Genomic DNA, 24258 nt, shown 5'->3' on the forward strand with positions numbered 1-24258 from the left:
TTTGGATTTGTTTTTGTAGGTCTTTTTTCTTCCCTTCCTCTTTTGTTCTCTTGTGATTTGATGACTATCTTTAGTGTTGTGTTTGGACTGCTTTTTCTTTTTCATGTGTCTATTATAGATTTTTGGTTTGCAGCTACATTGAGGTTTTGATATATATATCTATATATTATATATATATAATATATATATAATATATGTATCTATATATACATACAGGATTAAGTTGCTGGTCTCTTAATTTCAAATGCATTTGTACTCTCCTCACAATTGCTGATTTTGATATCATATTTGTGGTTTGATGATTTCCTACCTTTACTGTATGTTTACCTTTATTGGTGAGCTTTCCCATTCGTAATTTTCTCATTTCTAGCTGTGGCCTTTTCCACCTAGAGAAGTTCCTTTTGCATTTGTCATAGAACTGGTGGTGCTGAATTCTCTTAGCTTTTGCTTGTCTGTAAAGCTTTTGATTTCTCTGTTGAATATGAACGAGAGCCTTGCTGGGTTGAGTATTCTTGGTTGTAGGTTTTTCCCTTGTATCACTTTAAGTATATCATGCCACTCCCTTCTGGCCTGCAGAGTTTCTGCTGAAAAATCACCTGATAACCGTATGGGGATTCCCTTGTATGTTATTTGCTGCTTTTCACTTGTTGTTTTTAATATTTTCTTTTTGTCTTTAATTTTTGTCAATCTGATTAATATGTGTCTTGGTGTGTTCCTCCTTGGGTTTATCCTGTATGGGATTCTCTGCACTTCCTGGACTTGACAGTGTTTCCTCTCCCATGTTAGGGAAGTTTTTGGCTATTATCTCTCTTCAAATATTTTCTCAGGCCCTTTCTCTCTTCTCCTTCTGGGACCCATATCATGCGAATGTTGGTATGTTTAATGTTACCCTGGAGGTCTCTTAGACTGTCCTCATTTCTTTGCATTCTTCTTATTCTGTTCCACAGCAGTGATTTCCACCAGTCTGTCTTCCAGCTCACTTGTTCGTTCTTCTGCCTCATTTATTCTACTACTGATTCCTTCTAGTGTATTGTTCATCTCTTGTTTGTTCTTTAAAGCTTCTAGCTCTTTATTAAACATTTCTTGTATCCTCTTGGTCTGTGCCTCCATTCTTTTTCCGAGATCTTGGATCAACTTTACTGTTATTACTCTGAATTTTTTTTTTCAAGTAGATTGCCTATCTCCACTTCATTTAGTTGTTCTTCTGGGGTTTTATCTTGTTCTTTCACCTGGAACATATTTCTCTGCAATCTCATTTTATCTAACTTTGTGTGTTTGAGGTCTCTGTTCCCCAGGCTGCCGGACTGTAATTCTTCTTGGTTCTGGTGTCTGCCCCCTGGTGGGTGGAGCTGGGTCTTGTCCCTCTGGTGGGCAGGGCCATCTCAGGAGGTGTATTTATAGGTGGCTGTTGGCTCTGGATGACTTTAGGCAGCCTGTCTGATGACAGGTGAGGCTCTGTTCCCACCCTGTTGGTTGTTTGGCCTGAAGTGTGCCAGCACTGAAGCCTGTAAGCAATGTGGGTGGGGTCAGGTCTCTTTGCCAAAATGGTGACCTCCAGGAGAGCTCACACCAATTGAGTATTCCCTGGGGTGTCTGCCACCAGTGTCCTTGTCCCCATAGTGAGCCACAGTCAAACCCCACATCCCCAGGAGACCTTCCAAGACCCTCAGGTAGGCCTGACCCAGGCTCCTATGACTGCTTTGCCCTGGGTCCCAGTGCATGTGAAACCTTGTGTGCGTCCTCCAAGAGTGGAGTCTCTGTTTCCTCCAGTCCTATGGAGCTCCTGCACTCAAGCCCCCCTGGCCTTCAAATCCAAAAGCTCTGGGAACTCCTTCTCCTGATTCCAGACCCCAAGGCTGGGAAGCCTGATATTGGGCTCAGAACTCTCACTCCTGTGGGAATCTCTGTGATATAGTTATTTTCCAGTTTGTAGGTCACCCACCTGCCAGATATGGGATTTGATTATATTGTAGAAGTGCCCCTCCTACCGTCTCATTGTGGCTTCTTCTTTGTCTTTGGGTATAGAATATCTTTTTGGTAGGTTCGAGTCTTTTTTGTTGATGGTTGTTCAGCAGTTAGTTGTGATTTGGTGTTTTTGTGAGAGGAGGTGAGCTCAAGTCCTTCTACTCCACCATCTTGTCTCCAGCCTCTCCCTCATTCTTAAGCAGAAGTTGAGCCCTCCAAGGCGAATGTCTCTGATGCTTCATCATGAAAGATAATTGCCACTGCATGCGCTTCTTTGTCTCTCGAGGCAGCCTGGTTATATTTTTGATGTTGTACTGTTCAGTTCCCTTGTGAAAGTCTCTGAAATATGCTGCCTTTTCATCTGGAAATTTTTCTAGCCCTCTGGGTCCTTTACTAGGTGGCTTCTTGATCGTCTGAAAATCTCATTTTGTTGCATTTCGCAGATACTGCATGGTTTAGACTTTCTAAAGCTGACAGTAAGCTCTTTAACAAAATGAATTCAAAGGAAAGCCAGCTGAGAATACAGGAAACATGTTTCTAGCCAAACCCTCAACACCTCAGGATGGTCTGGGCCCCCTGATGCTAATACCAAGGAGCCAAGAAAAATACTACTTGGGATATGAGGCAAATTCCATTTGCCACTATTCTTGTTTTAGTACCAGTCAACCACCTAAGTAAGCTGTGTCATACACTCTCCTGGATGGTCTCAAGAAAGGAACATCTCTCAGTATTAGGGCATTAAGTCTAAGTGAAATGTTACAGAGGCAATAAGAGCCATGTATGACCAATTCAGGAGGGGTGGGGGGAATCAGCACTGAAGGAAGGAGGAAAGAAACCTGAGCAAATGAGTGTCTCTGGGTCTTCCAATCAGTCAAAAATCATCTGGACTAACGGTTTTGTTTAACATGAGGAATTATGATTCAAATAGATACCCAGATATAGATATTAAGGAACAGTATTTTTTACTACATTAATATTATTAGTGTTCTTATTAAGATGAAGTCAATCTAATTTAGATTAGATTATATAATTTGAGGCTAATTCCTTTAACTTTCACTGATTTCCCCTCTAAATGGTCAAATAATATTTGTTTTATGCTTAAGTTAGCCTGTATTCATATGCCATAGATATAAAGGGAAAATGATCTGACAGACACTTGCTGCTACAAGTATACTGTGATATTTTCTTAATCTCAAATAGGCCAAAAACAGTTTTAGAGAAACATACTAGAGCCACATATTTTAGAGGGAAGTGGCATGGATGGGGCTTCCTTAAATTTCTTCTGTACTCCTGTTCAAAAGAGACAATCAACACTGTTGTATAGGTGGAGACCAAAGTGTTTTCATATACATTTTACAGGATAATTTGCTTCTACAGCAGCACCGTCCAGTTGAACTTTCTGCAACAGTGGAAATGTTCTACATCTGTGCTGACCACTACAGTAGCCACTGGCCCCAGGTGGCTCCCGAGCACTCTAAATACGGCTAGTATAACTGAGCAATGGAATTTGAAATTTCACTTTGATTGATTTAAATTTTAATAGGCACATGTGACTTCATGGTTGCATATTGGACAGTACAGTTTTAGACCAACAGAATCTTCTGTTTTGTAAGAAAAGTTTACATTATATGTATATTAATCATTATGACAATACTCCCTAAAACTTTTAGTGAACATGTAATTCAGGGTAGAAACTTTACTTGCCTTCACTGGAGAGGTACTTAATGACAACACATACTAATAACTCTTTCTTTTTTCTATCCTAGTTTCTTCTTTCTATGACTAAAAAGAACAATTAGTCATTTTAGTGGTTGGTCAAGGACAGGTCTTCTGCCTTGACTAAAGTAGTTAATACTCATCAAGGAAAAAATCTGTTCAGAAATCTCTGAAAGTAAATGTGAATTTGAATCTTGCAATTAAAAGCAAGATTAAAAGGCTTAGCCAACAGTTATGTCATCAAGAGAGCTCTCAAATTATTAGTCATACAAAAGAGTGAATGACACCATAATTTATAAAACTTTTCTGAGGTTCTTTCTTCCTGTGGTTACTAGTAGAATATCCATAGAATAAATTCTATTTCATTAGATCAGAAAAAGTTTTGTTACAAACTTTCAATTTTAAACTAGTTTTAAAAAGAGGAGAAAGGTGAGAAATATGTTTCACCTGGCAGGTCAGTATCTCTGGCTGGCAGGCATTCTTGCCAAACAGAATTTTTTTGTACAAGAAGAGACATTCAGGTTTGACTTTTGTTAACACAAATTAATTACAACAATTATTTGCTATTTCAAGGGGGAAAAAATTCTAGAACATCAAAGTATCTTTACCTCGTAATGAACAAACTGGTCCATTTTCTTGATTCTTAGAGCGCTTATTTCTGAACTGACTTGGAATGTCTAATGAAAGGTCTTCAAAGGAAACAGGAAAACAGAACTGTTAAAGGCATATAACCACACTCAAAAAATACTTTCAAAAACTGATGTATTTTTAAGGATTTATCTCTTTACTGTCTTAGTTTTCAAAGGAAACATTACAGTTATTATTTTAATACAGTATCATATCTCCATATGCCAAATATGTCTTACCTAGGAATGGATCAAACTTTCTAGATTCTGTCCCACATATGAGGCAGTTAACCTCATTTTGGAGAATGCCTCCGAATATAGCCGTGACAACTGTAGATGCTCCATTTCTAAAGAAAATCACACAGGAAAACATCTCAGTAAATATGTGTAAAAGGTCCTCCTATAGGTGGCTCTGTTTGGGGGTGTATATATATCATTTATTAATTTAAATTATAAAATAACACAAAAATTTTGAACCTATATATAGATGTATACCAAGTGAAAGGTTTAAGCCACTGTCCTTCCCCCAGCTCCTCTCCCAATCCCACTACTTTGTACAAAAGTTACTAACAAACAAACACTGAACAGTTGCCATTACTAACAGATCACGTACGTGCCTGTACTCGGGCAACAGGACCCCTTTCCCTCAATTATACCCCTCAGAAAAGAGGGAACTGCCTTAGATTGGACCCTTTGCAAGACTTCTCATATTATGGGGAGCACTCTCAATTACTTTACTTTGAACAACAACCTTGATCAAAGATAGTTTCAGATTTTTTTAGATGGGGAAAATGAGGTAAACAAATTTAATACATACTTAGTAATCACTGGTGGAGATATGACTGCACATTTGAAGTGCTGGATATTACTATCAACAAGCCGTTTAAAAAGCTCACTTAAAACAATATAATGATTCCCTTGTGGAGATAATATGTACAGCACTTTAAGAACAATAAGAAACCAACTGTCCTAATAGTACTTAACCTCTCTGTGCCTCAGCTTCATCAAATGTGAAACAGGCATAACATCTATCTACCTCAGAGGCCTGGTGACGATGAAATGGGAATATACCTACAGTGCTTTTAGACAAGTGCTTACCAAAAAGAAAGCCCTTAGAGTGTTGTAAACATCTTTTATAACAATAATCAGGATCATACTTGCCTTTTGCTTTTCTTTCCTAAGTATGTATCTTGGACATGTAACTCACAGGTGCACAGCCTGCCACGGTATGGACAGAGAATGCAACTCACAGGTGCACAGCCTGCCACGGTATGGACAGAGAATGCACAAGAATAGTGCACCAGTGACAGCATGATTAGCAGGCACTTATATTATTTAGCACTTACATGCCAGGCTCCATTCTAGGTACTTTCCATGTAAATCAATTAATCCTCACAACAACTCTGAGGTAGATAAGATCATCCCCATTTTGCAGACCAGGAAGCTGAGGTTCAGAGGTTAAATAACTTGGCTCAAGTTCACACAGCTGGCCTAACCTGAGCACCTGCTGTGGACACTATGCTCCTTCTCTTAATTTAACTAATATATAATATTAATGGGTAAATCAACTATACTTCAATAAAAAAATATTATTTTAAAAACCAAAATGGCGGGCTTCCCTGGTGGCGCAGTGGTTGTGAGTCCGCCTGCCGATGCAGGGGATGCGGGTTCGTGCCCCGGTCCGGGAAGATCCCACATGCTGCAGAGCGGCTGGGCCCGTGAGCCATGGCTGCTGAGCCTGTGCTCCACAACGGGAGAGGCCACAACAGTGAGAGGCCCGTGTACCGCAAAAAAAAAAAAAAAAAAAAAAACCCAAAATGGCTTTGGGTTTCACTGCAACATCAGAATAAACACAAAAATATCAATGGATACTGAGGTTCATTTGTGTGCTGTCATTAATAGTACTACAGTGAACACAGATAATAACTTTTGTGCAGTTACTTGAGCCAGTATATTGCTCTTTTTCGCTAATAGCAATTTGAGGTGGTTTCTGTCACTTGCAGTCAATAGTACTCCTAATACACTGAACCGTACTTCGAGTTGCTCCAAATTAGACCTACTGCAATGATGAGACAGACAAAACTTACCTGAGCAATTCTATTATTTTAAAAGTTTGCGTCCTTTTCTATGAAAGGGCTTCCTTCCTTACTGGCAAAAGAAACATAGTGTAGCTTTCTTATTTTTTTAAGTTGTTCATAGGATACACATGGCTTTAGTAAATTACAAAGGGAAGATACAATGGGAACTGTAGGATATAATGGCCATTTCAGGTTTCAGATTTAATATCTGTATCACAAAGGATATACCCCCCCCAAAAAAAATCTACTGAAAAATAAAGGGACTATGACTGACCCTTTTATACTGATGTTCACACACACTGCTGCTGCCTTTAATTAAAATGGAAACTGCTTTATTAAAAAGCAGTACATTTAAACTCAATGTACTTCTTCCTTTATAATTTCTTCCTCTGAGAAAAAGATACTAATGAATTCTTGGCTATCTGATGTGTATGGCATTAAGCTTAGTCATTATACAATGACTTAAACAAGGTTCACGAATTATTTCAAAATCACTGTTCCATCTATCATAACTACACAACGAGGGAGTTTAAATATTGGCTACTTGGACAGGCTATTATGCTGCAAAGTTCCTTTATATTGGCACTCATGATTTTCTATGTGTTAAAAAGAACACATCCGCCATTTATTTCTACCATCCTCACCCCCACCTTCAGTAGGGTTCAGTGTGTTTATACGAATAAATACAGGAGACTTTTTTTGTAGTTTTAGCAAATATGATCCTTACATTCTGAAATGCATCCTCCAGTGAATTTAAGGGAATATAAAGGAGCCTGAGTTTTGAATACTTAATAATTTTTTTATCTTCCTAACTCACTACTGGAACTTAAAATTACTTGAAAACTCATTAGTTACTAAAAGAACATCTTATATCACACAATGTGATTCCCTAAGGGTGCCCTGGGCATCAAATAAAATAATAAAGACATATATCCTCTCACTTCACACAGACTATCCTCTCACTTCACACAGACTATCCTTCATAGAGCCCAGCTCAATATTCTTTGTGTATGAATATATCATCCTAAAATACAAAACAGAATTTTTCATTTAATACTATGTTTGATTGGGTGCTAGCAGCAAGAACATTTCTACCAGATCACAGGTCCTTCCCTTTCTGTACTGGATTCTAATGTGAACCATAGCTCCTAGGACCTAGGTTCAAACATTTAAAAAAGTATGGCAATTCATATTGATTGCCCATCTCTGATACAGTCAGATTGGCTGTTGAGACTGCTCTGTCATTAAAAAGACCTTATCTTACACAAAATCCGATTTACGGACTGTCAGGCAATATACTACAGCAAACCCTATATATAACTTACTCTTTTCTTCTTTCTTTGGGGAGTTCGTCTTATAATCCCTTTCCTGCATAGGTCAATATGAAACTTTTCCCAAAATTTGAACAAAAGGAGACAACTAACCAAGATCCAAGCTGAAATAAAAGTCAATTTTTCTCTCCCTCAGCAAAATAAACATTCTGATCTCAATGTATATTTTGGGGTATCAGTACCTGGGAAAGCAACCCAAAAGGTTTGTTTTGTTCATACTGAGAGGCAAAAAAAAAAATTCTGAAAAGTTACGAATGCCTCAATTTGATTAAAGAACAGACATATTTTTGGAAAATTTAAGTCCAAATGAGGCTTTAGAAAAATTCACATTCAAAATATTTTAAGCCTGTTATTAGTGAACAAATGTAATTATTTTAGTATATGAAAATTGTCTCCCATACATTATTCAATGCAGTTGGAGGAAAATTTTTAAGTGTTAAATTGTACAAATGTTTTCTATTTTTTCAAGTTTAAAAATAATCTATAGCAAATAACGATTAGAACTACACCTGGATGCAAGTACAAGATGCCTTCGATGCTAGTCCCCTTGGTCACAAAGTTCAAGTGCACAAAAGTTTCAGCAAAGGTCCAGAAAACTTCCCACCTTCCATTATAAATCTAATAAACAAGAACACCAGTAGCAACCTGAGGTCTTCCCAGAAAACAAAAAGGAAACTAAATCTTACATGCAACATTTGTTACTTGCAGACAGAGTAGAATTCTCTTGCAGAATTGATGAGCGGGAAATACCGTTGAAACCGCCCTGGAGTTCCAAGTGCAGGTGGTCTAACAGGTAGCGCATGAACTCATGAGCGTCCTGCTGCTGATAGCCCCTTGAAGCAAACAGAAACAGTCACTGTGGGGCTCCGCCTGCCCAGCCAAACAGGCAGGAGGGCAAAGTGTTGAGAAGGGCCACAGCCCTGCGCTCAGAGCACAGGGAGGCGCCCTGATTCTTGCTCCTCACTTCCTCCTTGTTTTACATGTAAAAGCACCTTCAAGACAGAATTCCACTACTGAAAAACAAGTTTGAAAACACAGAATAGTAGAGCTAACTGGACTTCTAGTGATCTCAACTGACCTCACTTAAGAGGAAAACTGAGGGGCAAAAAAGGGGTTGTGTGACCTGCCTGAAGTCCTGCAACAGGAGAGTAACATGTCTCCTGGATGGACTGTGAATCTTCCCATTTCCCACATGGCCTCTCTAGAAGATGCTCAAATGTTAAAATTTCACATCTTAACCTGCACCAGAAAACTAGGTCTAAACCACCATTACAAGAAATAAGGAATTTAAAACTAAATCTTTAGACTGAAAGATACTAATTTTTAAACACTGGCTGAAAGGAAGAAAAACTTTATCTAAAGAGTTAAAGATGTATAGCATTCTATACTTGCATCCTAATCTCTGATTCAAGAGATTTTTTAAATAATAAATAAAAACTTTAAAACGCATTGACTTATAATTATGCTCTAGCCTAAAACTTTAATATATACAGCAACATATTCTGAGGTTACTTCTTACACTATATTCAGTCAGGAAATTCTATGGAAGTCTTCTACTAATACAGATCAATGACAAGTGAACAGTAATGAAATCTGACAGAAAATTAAGCTGGTATAGTTGGAAGGTAACAGAGGTTTATGTAGATAAATCCAGCAATGATATCTAAAGTACATTCATAAAATTATGGATAGGAAAGACTACTGCCTACATTTTTACAGGCATGGAAGGCTGAGCCTGCGCGTCCAGAGCCTGTGCTCTGCGGCGGGAGAGGCCACAACAGTGAGAGGCCCGCGTACCGCAAAAAAGAAAAAAGAAAGGACAGGAAAAGCTGGGCATGCTAGGAAGCCATAAGAAGTGTGGCAAGTAGATATATGTCTGCAGATATATGTCTGCTGGGAAGTTCAAACTCAGGAACAGTTTCCCTGCTAAGTGACTGGCTCTTGGTTTGGGTGGGAAAAGAGAAAGAACAGCTCTGATGATTTCTATGTCCAAAGCTGTTGATTACATTTAGGGTACTTTTTTTTCTGCATTTATTTATTTATTTAATAGAGGAAAGTTGTTCCTACTTCTACATGCGTGATTGTATTTCAGGCTCCTCACTTTTTTCGCCCTTAGGCCATGCCGCGCAGCTTACGGGATCTCAGTTCCCCGACCAGGGATTGAACCCAGGCCACAGCAGTGAAAGCCCGGGATCCTAATCAGTAGGCCACCAGGGAACTCCCCAGGCTCCTCTTATTTTATTCCAAGGTATCACACTCCCTAGATACTGTCACATGTTAATCAAGGAAAATGGGCTTTCTAAACTTTAAAAAATTTTACTTTGGGATTATAAATACAAACATAATTCAAGACCCCATTGCATTTCCACTTCGGCATGTTCTAAGAACTTTTACCCTGTACACATAATAGGAGTAACAATTACGAGAAGAAAACCCTACCTCACACCTGGGCACTGTGCAGTGACCCTGCACTAAAACTTTATTCATGATATAATCTCAAGATCTAGAGCTAACCAAGAGAAAATTATTCTCCGATTACATGAAAGTGAGGAACAATCTGAATTACTACAGAACGAAGAGAAAGCCCTGCTAAGAACACACACAGACATCCTATTCTGATCAGTCGTTAAGGAAATCTAAGAGTTCATATGTGATAGGAATCACTCCGGAAACGCCATCCGAATTTCTCAAGCTGGTTACCTATTCCAAAAGTTCTTTCCCTTCATTGGTAGGAATAATAGAATGAGTAAAATTAAGCAGCTAAAAACGAAATCATGCTCACAGCTGGGCTAAAGAAACCAGAAAGAACAGAGATACGGGCAGATTTAGATGAAAAGTAGAATTCTATTAGATGAAGAGGGAACTGAGTCACCATGGGAACCAAGTAGAAGAGTATAAAGGTGGTTGGTGGGCCTCACTGGGGGCACGTGGACAAATTACTGTTAACACGTCTATCGCTGACCAACACCACGAAGACCTGGGTTCTAATTCTGGTCCCAACGCCTACCAGATGTATAAAACTGAACAAACTACTCTCCTCTGTCTCAGTTCCGTCCTCTTTCAGATGGGCTAACACTTCTTACCCTGATGGGAATTTTGTTGTGTTTCTTAATGAAGGTCAGATATACAATACCGAAAGTGCTCGACACATAATAGACATTCAACAAATGGAAGCAATTTTTATAATAATAACCAAACACAAAGATTAAATCCCCATCAAGAGTCTAAGTAGGTGATGGTTAGAAATTTTGAATAGACATTCAACAAATGGAAGCAATTTTTATAATAATAACCAAACACAAAGATTAAATCCCCATCAAGAGTCTAAGTAGGTGATGGTTAGAAATTTTGTATCAAGTCCAGACGTGATTAGCAGTAACTTAATCATTTCTACCTTTCCTATTTAGAGTCAGGAAATTCTAAAATTCTTACAAAATAAATAACATGAAATATAAAAGAAATTTCCTTCAAAACAAAGACCAGGGTTAACAATAGTCAATTACATCTGATCCTCAAGGCTAGACTCTTATGGCAAGGCAACAAATTACAGTCCTTTGAAGCTGTTACCCTTTAGACATTTCTCCATACTACCAATATATCTAAACCACTCTGAAACAGTAAAGCAAGATGTATTGCTGAGTTTTACCAGAGCGTGCTGGTTTTAAAAAAGAAAGAGAGGGCTGTACATAAGGCGCCAAAATCATGGCTAGTAAGAACCATGACGTGCTTCAGAAAGATAAAATCAGCAGGTGGTGGTGAAGGCTGCTGTCAAGCACCCGTAGTGCTTCAGATCTGCTGTTACCTACGGGGAGGACTAGCTTAGGAGAAGAGGGAGATTTCTCTGACAGCAGGGCTGTTTCCCCACTCAAGCGAGACAAGATAAAGAACACGGGAAACGCTGTGACTCTATAACCACATTAGGAGATGATGTGTTAATTGTGTTACCTTCTGGAAAGCGAATGAATCCCAATGGACTTAACTACAGTCTTGTAAGGTCTTCAGAACCCAGACCAGAACAGTGAATACGATACCATGGTTTTCTACTGACTACATTTGGATTTTTTTTTTTTAGCTGAAATAACAGGACGGTGTATGATGATAATTACTCTGTATAAGATTTTGAAAAAATCAAGGAAATTTTGTCCAGTATGTTTTCCTAGAGCACGTAAGTTATTTATAAGGGCTCTGTTTTTATAACAACAAAATGCCCTGCCTTTTGTTAAAGATTTTTTTCTAAGGTCTATTATTTAAACACATTTGTCTAGTAGGATATATCCAACTTCTGCTCTTCTCCTTAAAAAACAAAACACTGGTTTCATTATTGAGAATACCACCACTGTTGGAAATTGTTTCAGGAACAGTGTAAAGACTAATATTAATGTTTTAAACATCCTTCATTAAATAATACTTACCTAAAATTCGGCATAATCTTCCAAACAACATAAAATAAGGACTCTGGGCTAAATGCAGTCTGGCTACCTTGCCATAATGCACAGAGTGTCTTTCTAAACTCTTCCACCAAAGACCTAGAAAAGAGCAGGGGATGATGAGACCCTCGGCATTAGTGAGAGGCTGCTATTTCGATACATAATGCCAAACTGTCTAAAATCCACAAATAAAAAATGAAAACATAATAAGAGTTTGGTCTCTTCTGAACTCAACCTGACAGCTAAGTACAGCATCTCAAAACCCATACAAATAGCAGTGATTACAGACAAAACTAGTTTTTTAACTATATGGTGAACTCTGAGTATGCCAAAGTACTGCCATACTTGTAAAATAAAGCAATGGATAAGTTACAAATCAAATTACCTAAGGATGAAATGTTTCAAAAAAACCCATAAAACAAGTAATAGAATCTCTCTCTCCATCTCTTGCCTTTCTCCTTCCTGCCACTCTCTAGGAGCGCACTCCCCAGACCTCGGTGCGTGGCTGCTCATCTCTGCCGCAGAGTTCATCTGGCCACAAAGCTTCAACACTCACCTCTATACCAATGACTCTCAAATCCAAATCTAAACTCCAGATTTTTCTCATGACCACTTTTACTCAGCTGTCTCCAGGTTCCAACAGGAATTTTCTACTGGCTGCCCTCTTGTCTCTTCTAACTCACTGTGTCCTAAACCTGCTCTCCGTACTCTCCCTACGGCCCCTCAGTCTCCAATCGCCCCTTCTCTCACAGGAATACAACTTCCATTTTTTTCTTGGCACATGAGCTCCTGGAATAAAAAAAAAATCCATTTTTTTCTTGGCACATGAGCTCCTGGAATAAAAAAAAATTTTTGAGTGTGCCCAACTTCTGACAAATTCCCTTAAAGAGAAAGAGTGGTCCTTCTCATTCACCCCTTCCTTCTGCCTTCCAGCTAGAATGAGGACGAAACGGTGGTGCGCCAGCACCATTGTGGATGATGTGGATAAGAGTCTCACCCAGGGCTGGTGGGACAGAAAGCCAGAGGAGCCCAATGATTGTGTGAAACAAACCTAGATGGATAACCTCCAACTTTTATGTGAGAAGATAAACCACGGATGTTTAAGTCACCGTTAGTTTTGGTCTTCTATGCATGTAGGTAAGTTTATACACCTCCTCAACTTCAATGACCGTATGTGTCAATACAGCTACCATACTCGTGGATACTTGGTTGATATCACAGAGAATCTCACTATCTTCTTTCTTAACCCCTGTTATCCAGTAGGTTCCTGAGATACAAATCATATTTTTTACTTCCTAGTACCTGAACCCTCATCCTATGTTTGAGGAACCCCACCTTAAGAGTCAAAGCCTGCCTCCTACTGTGGAAGCTGAAAAGGCCAGGTACTTGCTCTCTCAGCCCCCACCCGCTCCCCCTTGAAGCTAGGACTCAGGTACACGGCCTGGGTATGCCTATTTGAAGCTGGAACAGTGCCAGATTGTTTCTGGTGGCAAAGAGCACAGTCAGGAGTGCAGGGGCCGAGCAGTAACAGCAGCATCCACCCAGCACCCAACTCCAGCAGTGCTGGCAATGGGAACTTCGGTGCAGCATGGACAGCGGTCCTAATGGGACACCCTCATGGATGCCTAGACTCCAGACCTGATTTCCCCCGCGTCCACTAATGGTAAGCTCACCAACAGACTTTCAATAAATTCCTTTTCTGCCTAAAATGGCCAGCGGCAATTTCTATAATTCGTAACTAAACCCTAAATGACACTAATGCATCAAGTACTACTAACTCTTCCCTTAACTTTTGTGCACATGTATTTTTTCCTCTTCATTTCACGGCTATTCCCTCTAACCAATGACTATAAAGTGAAAAGCCTCCTTGAATGCAGGCACGTTCCAGCTCATCCTATATGCTGCTACCAAGGTAAACTCTTAAAACACCACTTCTAGTGATATCATTCCATCCCTGCTCCAATGCCTGGCTTCACTGCATACTCCACACTACACACTATTCTAACACGGCCTATCCTATCCTCCCTCAGGCATCTAGGCAGAACACTGTCAGATTATAAGACGGCTTTTCAGAATGTGTGGGGATGGGGTGTGTGGGAGCAGGGATGGGCAGGCAGGGAAAACATTACATTAAAATACATACAGATGATAAATCGTAGCCCTATTTCAGTAATGTTAAGATACCCCTTACGGTCATGATAATATGATAAATCTTTCTGAACCCCAAAGAGAGCGTGGCTGCACTGAATTTGAATATATATTGGTTTGGTTCTCAGTAATCACTTGTCAATTTTTTTCTCCTTCCATACCAGCTAAAAATTGACAGTACTGCTCTGTAATTAATTTGATAACTACAAATTAATGTAATTATCCAAGACAGGTTTACCTAACCCTATCAGACAAATCAATTCACAAACACTAATGATATTCACGCCGGTCTATACCTAAAACTGTGTTTTCTTCATAGATGTCAATTTTAGAATGCCCAAATCCACACACTCAGCAAGCGGAGTGCTACATTTGTCCTGCCTACTAGGTAAATAGAAATAAAAGAATTCTAACAATTATTAAGATTGCTAGCTAGATACTTAAACACAATTGAGAGTTGTCTTGGTGTTTGTTTTTTTTTTTTAATGCACGTGCCTATTAACTCAGATAATGCAGTGGAAATCACCAGTAAGAGTCATTTGTTCTGTAGCTCAAAGCCAGAAAGGACATATTCTTAGACTCACACGTTGTTGTCCCCCTGGCTCCTGGTATGGTACGTTCGCCTTCCTGCTGTCTTTCCATTCCTTAACTCCACAGCAGGCAGCTCTTTGAAATAACAGCAAAACTGCTCAATGTTACTATTTTAAAAGGAAGGGAAAAAAATTATTAGTTTTTAAATGTACTATGAAGTAAAGAAAGCACTATGAGACCTATACAGTATATGGATTTTGAAAATGTGATATTTCAATTTCTCATTCAAATGATACTCAGTGCAATCTCTTAACATTGCATTTCTTCATTAAGCTTCCTCATTTACTCCAAGAAAACAATATAAGGGGGACTTCCTTGGTGGCACAGTGAGTAAGACTCTGCACTCCCAATGCAGGGGGCCTGGGTTCAATCCCTGGTCAGGGAACTAGATCCCACATGCAAGCTGCAACTAAGAGTTTGCATGCCACAACTTAGGAGCCCTGGAGCCACAACTAAGGAGCCTGCCTGCCACAACTAAGGCCCAGAACAACCAAATAAATAAATATTTTTTTAAAAGGGAATAGAAGTAGATGACTTTGCAAAAATAAACAAAGACCTTAAAGCAAAATCTCTGTTCCAGAAATCCTCAATTCCCCCTTCCCATCTGTAGCCTGTCACCATTTCTTTCTTTTCAGGGCCTTTGTTCCCAAGTTTTCAATAATTTCCTCAAATAAAAGCCATGAAACCAACCATATTGTTTAAATACAGTATACAGAGTAACAAGGAGAATTCGGTAGTGACTAGAATTTCTTCTTTGAGCAAGACTAGATAAGCTGAGAGCCAGTACCTTTAAGGAGAGATCACACATGGCTTCTGTTCCTCATTAGCAAGGTGGCCTTGGGAAAATAATTTACTGTGGTCTTTGATACCACATTAAAATCTAAAAGTATGCAACTTTCTAAATAATTTCTTCTGTATAACTTAGGTCAGCCTTGTTGTCTATTTTATTTTTCCTGCTCATCTTACTCTTTTTTTTTTTTTTTTTTGGCCACGCAGCATGTGGGATCTTAGTTCCCTGACCAGGAATCAAACCCGAGCCCCCTGCCGTGGAAGCACAGAGTCAACCGCTGTACCGCCAGGGAAGTCCCTGCTCACCTTACATTTTGAAGATCTTCTAAACATCTGATCTTATGACCATGCTTAAGACTCAACTAATGATTGAACTATGGCCCACAGGACAAATCTGACCCTGGGCCAGTGAGCTTTTACGTTTTTAAAGTGAGTTTTATTATTTTTAAAGAGTTGTTTAAAAGGGAGAGGGGTGTTGAAGGGAGGAGAAGATGTGTGAGAAAGCCTGGATGTGGCATGCAAAGGTTAAAAATATTTATTTAATCTGGCCTTTTACAGAAGTTTGCTGGCCTGTGCTCAAGCCTATTCAAGAAGGAACAGGAACTAAATAATAACAGCTAACAGTTAGTTACCGCTAGGCACTGTTCTAAGCACTTCATGTAAATTATACAGTATCTTCCCGACTGCCCCGTGAGGTAGACTATTATCCCCAATTTCACTGATGCGAAAACTAAGGCACAGGGAACTGAGGCAACTTGCCCCAAGTTACTAGGCTAGAGTTAGTGGCAGAGACAGGAGCTGAACCCAGAGCCTTTGCTCTTAACCATTCCACCAGAAGCTAACGTCAGATACTTAAGCTGTGACTGTAACAGTACCTGAGTGACTGAAGGATGGCGTTCATGAAACACGTGTTCCCCAAATTCCGAAGGCCTGTGGCACAAATGGCAGTGGTGCTTCCCTGTAAAATGGAACAAGAGGTGGCCTTCAGTAATACCAAGAGAAGGCCAACTGTTTCAACATCAAAGAAGAACAAAGGCCTATATTTGAAACTCTAACAACAAGCCAGTTCGGAATTGATACTTTTCAGTCCAACAAATATTTCAAATTCTCCTTCTACTCTCTGTAAACGTGTCTGGATATTTTTGGAAGGCTGTTTCTGATCCTAGGATTGTTCTAAATGGACGTTTATGAGGAAGTCACCATTAATAAGTACTGTGGAGTACACAGTGCAAAAACCAGGAAGATCCTTAAATAAGTTTAAGACTTAACACCGTCATAAGACTCTATTAAAGCTACTACAAATTGGAAAAAATATAAACATGCCAAGTATTTCTGTCCCCCAGCTTTTAACTCTAAGCCATGCAAATGACCAATACGTGTTTTCCTAGCAATGGAATATCAATCTGAAAAAACTACCTGAACTTCCCTTAAAGACTAAGGCTTTGTTTCTTGATTAGCTGTACAAATGCACTGTGATGTCTGAGTACTACAGATGGTTAGTGAATCTACCCATCCAACCCAAAGCATCACTTTAGCTCCTTCTTCCACGAAATTGTAATACTTAATTGTGTGTCTAAACACAGCTAGCATGACAGCAGAGAGGTAGATGCAGGACAAAATTACTGGTATATTTTACAATATTTAGTCATCTTTAAACTTTGTTACTCCATTAATGGCCATACATTTGGTAAGAGAGATGGGTATCAGAATGAGGAAGCATATTCTTTTATGGTGAAATTGTATTAATGAAGGCCCTAAGGAAAAAACTTACCAAAACTTCAGACCCAAAGCATTTTTTTGTTTTTAAGATTTTTATTTTATTTATTTATTTTTTGGCTGTGTTGGGTCTTTGTTGCTACGTGCGGGCCTTCTCTAGTTGAGGTGCACGGGCTTCTCATTGCAGTGACTTCTCTTGTTGCAGATCATGGGCTCTAGGTGCACGGGCTTCACTAGTTGTGGCACACAGGCTCAGTAGTTGTGGCTCACGGGCTCTAGAGCACAGGCTTGTAGTTGTGGCACACGGGCTTAGTTGCTCCGCCACATGTGGGATCTTCCCGGACCAGGGCTCGAACCTGTGCCCCCTGCCTTGGCAGGGGGATTCTTAACCACTGTGCCACCAGGGAAGCCCCAGACCCGTAGAATTTGCACTAGGGACCTTTAACAGAAGGAAGCAAGGATCTTTGGGATCCTACAGAGATGGAGTAATAAGGTACATGAGTAGGCGTTAAGAACAAATGCCTCCTAAGGCAGAGGAGCACGGTGGTCATCCTGACGGAAGGAAGGCACTGACAGACAGACTCGCTGGGGTATTCAGTCACGTCAAGAATCATTAGTACAAGTGGCAAACATTTTGTAAAATATTCCAAATCCAAGGCATACATTTATAAAAGTTTATAAAGGGCAACATTAATGTTAGAACTGTAATCAAACAGTGACTAGAGCTCAACCAATTCTTATATCTGAATACATTTTAATTACTTACATTTACTTTTAGTAACTTGCTGTTCAGTGATGAGTTTTCCAAAAGTTTTCTTTTCCTATGCCTGTCAGCTGTGAAAGCTGAGCTATTAAAGCACAAACAGACAGTCAAAAAGACGTTCATACATACACAACACTACACAGCAAGACAGAGTAAACATGGCTGTTCTAAGTATCTAGGGTATGGAGCCCTGGAAGTGACTTGTTAGGCCACTGTGGCCCACAAGTGTTTCAAGTAACTGAGGAGTTCCACTTCCCCTGGAAATCCCCACTGCTCCTCCAGCAGGGTGGGACTGGAAGCTGCCACCCCCCCGGGCGCTTCCCGGAAACGCTGGCCAAGTGGATGTGGTCTGATGGACAGTCCCTCTCCTCCACCGCTCTATCTACCTAATCAACGGTGAAGCTTCAAACAAGAGAACACCCACTACTCGTAAAAAAGAAAAACACTGGTCTGACATGATTATTCTGAGATTTAACATTAAGTCTCAAATTCTATGCCACTTCTTTCTTAATTTTGATAAAGGTATCATACTTTGTTAGTATGTTGTAATAGATGATGATATAATCTGAGTTTGCAGAATGATAAATAAATTATAGACGCATAGGCATATATCAATTCATTTGATTCAGCTCTGCTACAAAGCATATTCTAAAACAAATTCTAATTAGCGCATAAATTCTGAATTTAAATTATCTAAATGTTTCTCATTGAAAGAGACATTAAGTTTGAAATTTGTTAGAAAATAATTCCTATCTTCAGAGGAAATAATTCCTATCTTCACTTTAAAATTATTATGTATCAGGGGAACTAATCTAAAGGAAGTGAAAGTTACTATTAAACAATATAGACTTTTTAAGTCTACCAACTCTTTCCCATCTTCCAAAAGTACCAGGTTAATCCAAAGAAAATACATAATTATTTTTCTTTCCAAAATTTCCACATGAACTGTCTTCAGAGCATCAGATCTAGTGACAGTCAGCTGTTTCAAATCTAAAAATATTCTTAGGAAAAACGTCTTCAGAAATGTATGTCCCTCTCAGTGTACTGGTGACTACAAGGTAAGAAGAGATAATCCCATATGTACTACGATGTTAAGTTATTCCTTCACAAATTCTGTAAGTAAAGAAGTTCACTCACAAGCACAGTGTATGTACTGTGACAATGCCTAATAGTTAACTTTTGGTTTTAACCTATACCAAGAAAAGCATTTAGCTTTTTAAAAATGTTATTAAATTTTATCATCAATGATTCTCAAAATGGCAGAATCCTTCAGATCCACGCTATTTAATATGGTAGCTGCTCACAACATGTGGCTAATAAATTTAAATTAATTAAACTTAAAAATGTAAAATTCAGTTCCTCGTCACACTAGCTAATTTTCAAGTGCTCAATAGTCACGTGTGTCCAGTGGCTACCATACTGGGCAGTGTAGATCAATACAACGTTTCTGGTGCGCAGTGCTTCTCCAGAGGATACGCTAAACAGTCTAAAGTAAAACTCAAATGTAATCATAGTTCTTTCATTGTAGCTTCCATTACAGAGTAAAGGCTATGTTTGAAAAAATAAAAATAGATTTAGGTCATGTTTATCGACATAGAAAAAGGACCGCAAAGTAGCTTTTTCAGTGGGACCAAGGAGAAGTGTAGACAAGGCAGAGTCTGTGACAGCTTTTGCCTGACGAAGAAATAAATGGAAATAAAAGATTCAACATCTGCTCAAACGCATATGCAGGGTCTCGAACTTCCGGTTTTCCCTTTGACTCAGTTCTGATGAATTTATTTGTCATTGAGATGATAGTCTTTTCTTAGAGAAAACTATAAGTGGCAGGAAGAAATAATTTGGTAGCTACCTACTTCTACAACAAAGAATCAAGTTAGTAAGATCTTTACAATGACATCACCACACCAAAGAGTGATATTTACACAAATTACTGCAGGAATCTCCTACCTCACAGTTAATTGTGATTATTTCAGACCAAGTTCAATATTCTAGATCTGTGTGTCTATACCTGTGTCTCTAACCCTAGATATGCTCCTGCTGCTTTGTTCAAATTAAAAGGGAGGAGGCGCTTTGAAAAAGTGAGGAGCCCCAAGATGACAAGCCAAAGTGCACTTAAGCCCAGACTGTTCTAATTAGCTTAGATTTCAAAGAAATCGATTCTTCCCTTATCAGCTTATAGTCTATTTAGACAGAGACATGCACAGAGACTTTGGTTAACCAAAGCTAGACAGTCAGAGAACTCAAAGAACTTAGGTTATTCCCTCTCAGCACTCAATTTTAAAATACTCTGTTGGCTTCACATGTAAGTTTGCTAAAGGACTCTCACTTGTGGCATGTTCTCACAATACCATTTTTATACATCGACTGTCAAAATAAGTAAGATGTTGTAAAGCAATTACACTCCAATAAAGATTTTTTAAAAAACAACAAAAAATAAATAAATTAGATGGCACCTGACAATTAGGGGTGATTTACGCAAATTTCACCTGAGTCAGCGACCGTTCCAGGGCCATGCTTCTAACCACTGCAGCTTCAAAAGACATTGCTACTTGGGGTTTCTGTTTACTGCTTGAATTTTGGGTCTAGTGAGCTTTATCTGACTAGCCTATTTGGCTATAGCAAAAAATAATTCTATTCACTTAAGCAGTTTAATTTCTTTATGATGACAAAGCATTTCACAGCTTCCTATACTTTCAAGTGATAAATACTGCCCCTGACAAAAAAAGGAAAAGAAGAAAGTAGGATCTGGTGCTATCACATAGATGCACGCTGAACAATAATATAATTAAACCTGTTTTCCCTTGATACATAAATTTCAGAGTTTCTAAGAAGACCTCATAATACATTTGGATTAGGATTTTCTAATATCAAAGGTAACTCTATAATGATTTTGTATCATTTTTTGCCCTTCCCTTGCACTACCAAAATTCCCCTTGCAAATAAACTGAGGAGCTTATAAGCTGGTGGATAACTGAAAAACAGGCTCTGGAGCCCTTGCACATGGTTTATGACAAATATTAAACAAAATAAATGCTGAGCTATGATCACTGACTATGGGCATTTTCAGATACCCAACTCCAAAGTTTACTTTGTTCACATTTCAATCACACTAAAAACGTGATGAAGTTATGGAACTCATAAACAAAAATCCCACTCAGAAATGCTGAAAGACCCCTCAACCCCACTCCACCCCTTCTTTCCCAAGGCCTACTACTTACTTTTCCAAGTTCTGTAAGTGTTCTCTGACTTTCTGTACCAGTCCCAGCTTGGTGTCATTAATCACAAAATCATCACAGCGATAACTGCAAGGAAAATATTAATCAATGTGTGTAAAGAGCTTGAGGAAACCACAGTAATGCAATCACTAAAAGGCCTGGCTACTGCCAAGATGATCACATGCCTCTGCAGGCAGTTACTGTCAGTGGTGAGTTTAAAGAGGACTTGGAATCCACAGTGGAATGCTTTTCAAGAGTCCTTTATAAAAAGCCACGTAGGCAATGAACACCAGTTTCTTTACACATTTTTATTCAAAAGCTCTTCAATTCCCCTTTCAAAAATGAAATACGCTACTACACGTGTTATATTCTTTTCAGTGGTACATAATACATGGAAAATGAAATACAAAGCACCAATTCTGTTCATGTAGCACGAAGCCTAAATCTTTAATGTGATCCTTCCCAACTCAAATTAATGGGGAGTTTGCAGGAGAGATTTAAGAGAAAAGCAGGAAAAAAGTAATTAACCTGTAGGGATATTTGAATTAAAAAACTAAAATCCATATATTTCACACATAATTTAATTTAAATAAACTGAATTCAGATGGTTGAGAAGAATGAATCTTTTCATTCCAAGGTGTTGGAAAACAAAAACAGTGGCTACATCTTTCAGGAAACCGATAACCGCTTTGAAGAAAGACATTTAAGATGTTCCTTAAAACTGATATTGTGTGTGTGTGTGTGTGTTTTAGCGAGTCAATAAGCAAATAATATAAGGAATCACACATAATAAACTTTAACTTGTACATTAGCATTCAATTTTCTTCCTAGAATAAGGTCAATTTTAATAAAAACAACTTACAAGCTAGTACCAAAATATTCTTTTGAACTGCAGCTTTGTACAAAACCACTTATTATAACTACCAAAGAATAATGACAATAACATTGCCATTCTGAGCAAACAAAAATTTTGAATGCATAGCAATTAGTAAAAATTAGGTCATCTCTAGCAGAATCCAAAAAACATGTCTTACATACCTGAAACCAGTCTATAAAAAAATTGTGAATAGGATGGGGGAAAGTAATTTTTTTAAAAAAAGATTACACACAAAAGCATGGCTTGTGTCTCTTATTCACAGAATTCAAAATGTGAGTGCTTTTGAAATCTTTAAGTAAAATATATACGTAATTATTTAACATGCCCCTCCGCATTAATTGACTGCCTGTGTTGTCAATCAAGAGTCTCTAACGTATTCTCCAAGCTCCCGTGGTCAATCCCTAACGTTTCTACAAATAGCAAAAGCTACCTTTTACATCCTAGACCGTTTCTCTATGATCAAAGTGCCAGCAATGGCAGGAAAATAATTCCTTATCAGTTTTATGACAAAGACATAAAGGAATTAAATTAGTGAAAAGGTTTAATTCCTTGCTTCCTGTCAGCATAAATGTTAAGAGGGTAAGGTCTACTCTGCAAATCTGGGTTTAAGGCACTTGGTTCCTCCATGAACCTCAGGCATTCACTAAAGAATGAAATTGTATTGTTACTCTAATTCCTGCTTACATTTTCATTCTATGTTTGTATAAATATATGCACGTATTTTGGTTAAAAGAATACCCAGTGTTCAAAACAAAAATAACTCCAAATGCTAGTGTTCATCTGGGGAATGAAGTCTAAAAGCAAATTCAGATCATCTTTCATGTATTTACATGCTGCTAGAATATCTCATTGAAAAGTAAACCCCTTAGCTTCTACAAAAAAAAAAAAAAAGGGTTGCTTTGTTTAAAGAAACAAATTGTTTCAGATTATATGAAATAACTGATTTTTTTCTTATTAAAGTAATTCTTTTTGGTGTGACATGAATTCAGCCTTTAACATTTGTTAAAGGAACGTTTTCATATATTGAAATACAGATTCATTTACGGCCTTGCTCCATTCTGAACTAAGGTGACTTAACTGGGTCTAGTTGCTTCATCTCTTTGAATGTTCATTATTAAAGTGAATAAGTTTCTCTAGACTCCAGAGCTGTTCTAATGTGACTAAAGCAACTGAGGAAATGCATTTTAATCTTTTAAAATTTTAATTGATATAAAATTTTATTTAACTAAAGCAGTATAAAATCTATTTCCATTAAATACTTTATGGTTTTCGTAAAACTATATCTCACTTTTATTATGACATCATATAAGATGTACTGCAGTGCACAGTGTGGGTGCACATGTCATTTCTAGGATCACACATAAGCATATCACCAGTCTAGTTTATGTCAACAGAAGGTTTCAGTTATTTTTCTATGCAATAATGAAGCGCTGTAATGTGCTTGTTTGAATATTTTCTGCAGACAGCAGGAGTTACAGTGATACCTATGTAAATAGTAATTGGTAGTTAAACTGAAATACTTATTTTAATAGTACAAATAAATTATTTTTCTGGGTTAAAAACTAACAATGAAAAAAATTTTAACTTCCAAATGAAGTTTGGAACTTTTAAAAAAAGATTGCACACAAATGTGTAATTGACAACATAGGCACACTAATGAGGCAGTATCGAGTGGAAAAGGTGTATCACAAATTTTATAAATAATGGCAATTATGATTTAATACAGCAGAGGCAAATTAATAAGCTGTGTAAAAAGTTTTAAGATAATAAAGTAGACAATATTGAGTCATTTTCAGCAAATGCATAATAATATAAGTTGCTTCTCTACAGTCAAAAAATAATCAATGAAATTTGTCACCATCAATGAAATCAGAATGAAATGTATAACAAAGAAGTTTCTTAGTGATTTTAAGGATTTGAGCTTGTAATTCTGGCAAGCTTTAAAATAGCTTGAATTCTTGCTCAAGAAAGAAAACCATTTTTAGATGGAGAGATGAAACATTAAATTATTATTTC

General features: G+C 38.1%; 1 protein-coding gene across 6 annotated transcripts in view; it reads right to left on the reverse strand.

The window, feature by feature from the left end:
- USP3 (ubiquitin specific peptidase 3) overlaps positions 1-24258 on the reverse strand; it is a 213334-nt gene that overhangs the window by 29033 nt on the left and 160043 nt on the right. For 4 of the 6 annotated variants that reach the window (XM_089904424.1, XM_089904403.1, XM_022579718.3 and 1 more), the window contains 8 exons: positions 21369-21452; positions 18154-18235; positions 16547-16629; positions 14876-14989; positions 12129-12242; positions 8403-8549; positions 4548-4654; positions 4290-4370 (listed from right to left, as the gene is read on the reverse strand). In XM_089904424.1, the coding sequence (XP_089760550.1) occupies positions 4290-4370; positions 4548-4654; positions 8403-8549; positions 12129-12242; positions 14876-14989; positions 16547-16629; positions 18154-18235; positions 21369-21452 (812 nt within the window). The remainder of the gene's footprint in view (positions 1-4289; positions 4371-4547; positions 4655-8402; positions 8550-12128; positions 12243-14875; positions 14990-16546; positions 16630-18153; positions 18236-21368; positions 21453-24258) is intronic. The other 2 variants (XM_089904416.1, XM_089904432.1) reach the window with 2 other exon arrangements.

The sequence above is a fragment of the Delphinapterus leucas genome, chromosome 2 (assembly GCF_059928025.1).
Source record: "Delphinapterus leucas isolate spDelLeu-1000000601 "Yukka" chromosome 2, BTC_Dleu_Yukka2, whole genome shotgun sequence".
NCBI lineage: Eukaryota > Metazoa > Chordata > Mammalia > Artiodactyla > Monodontidae > Delphinapterus > Delphinapterus leucas.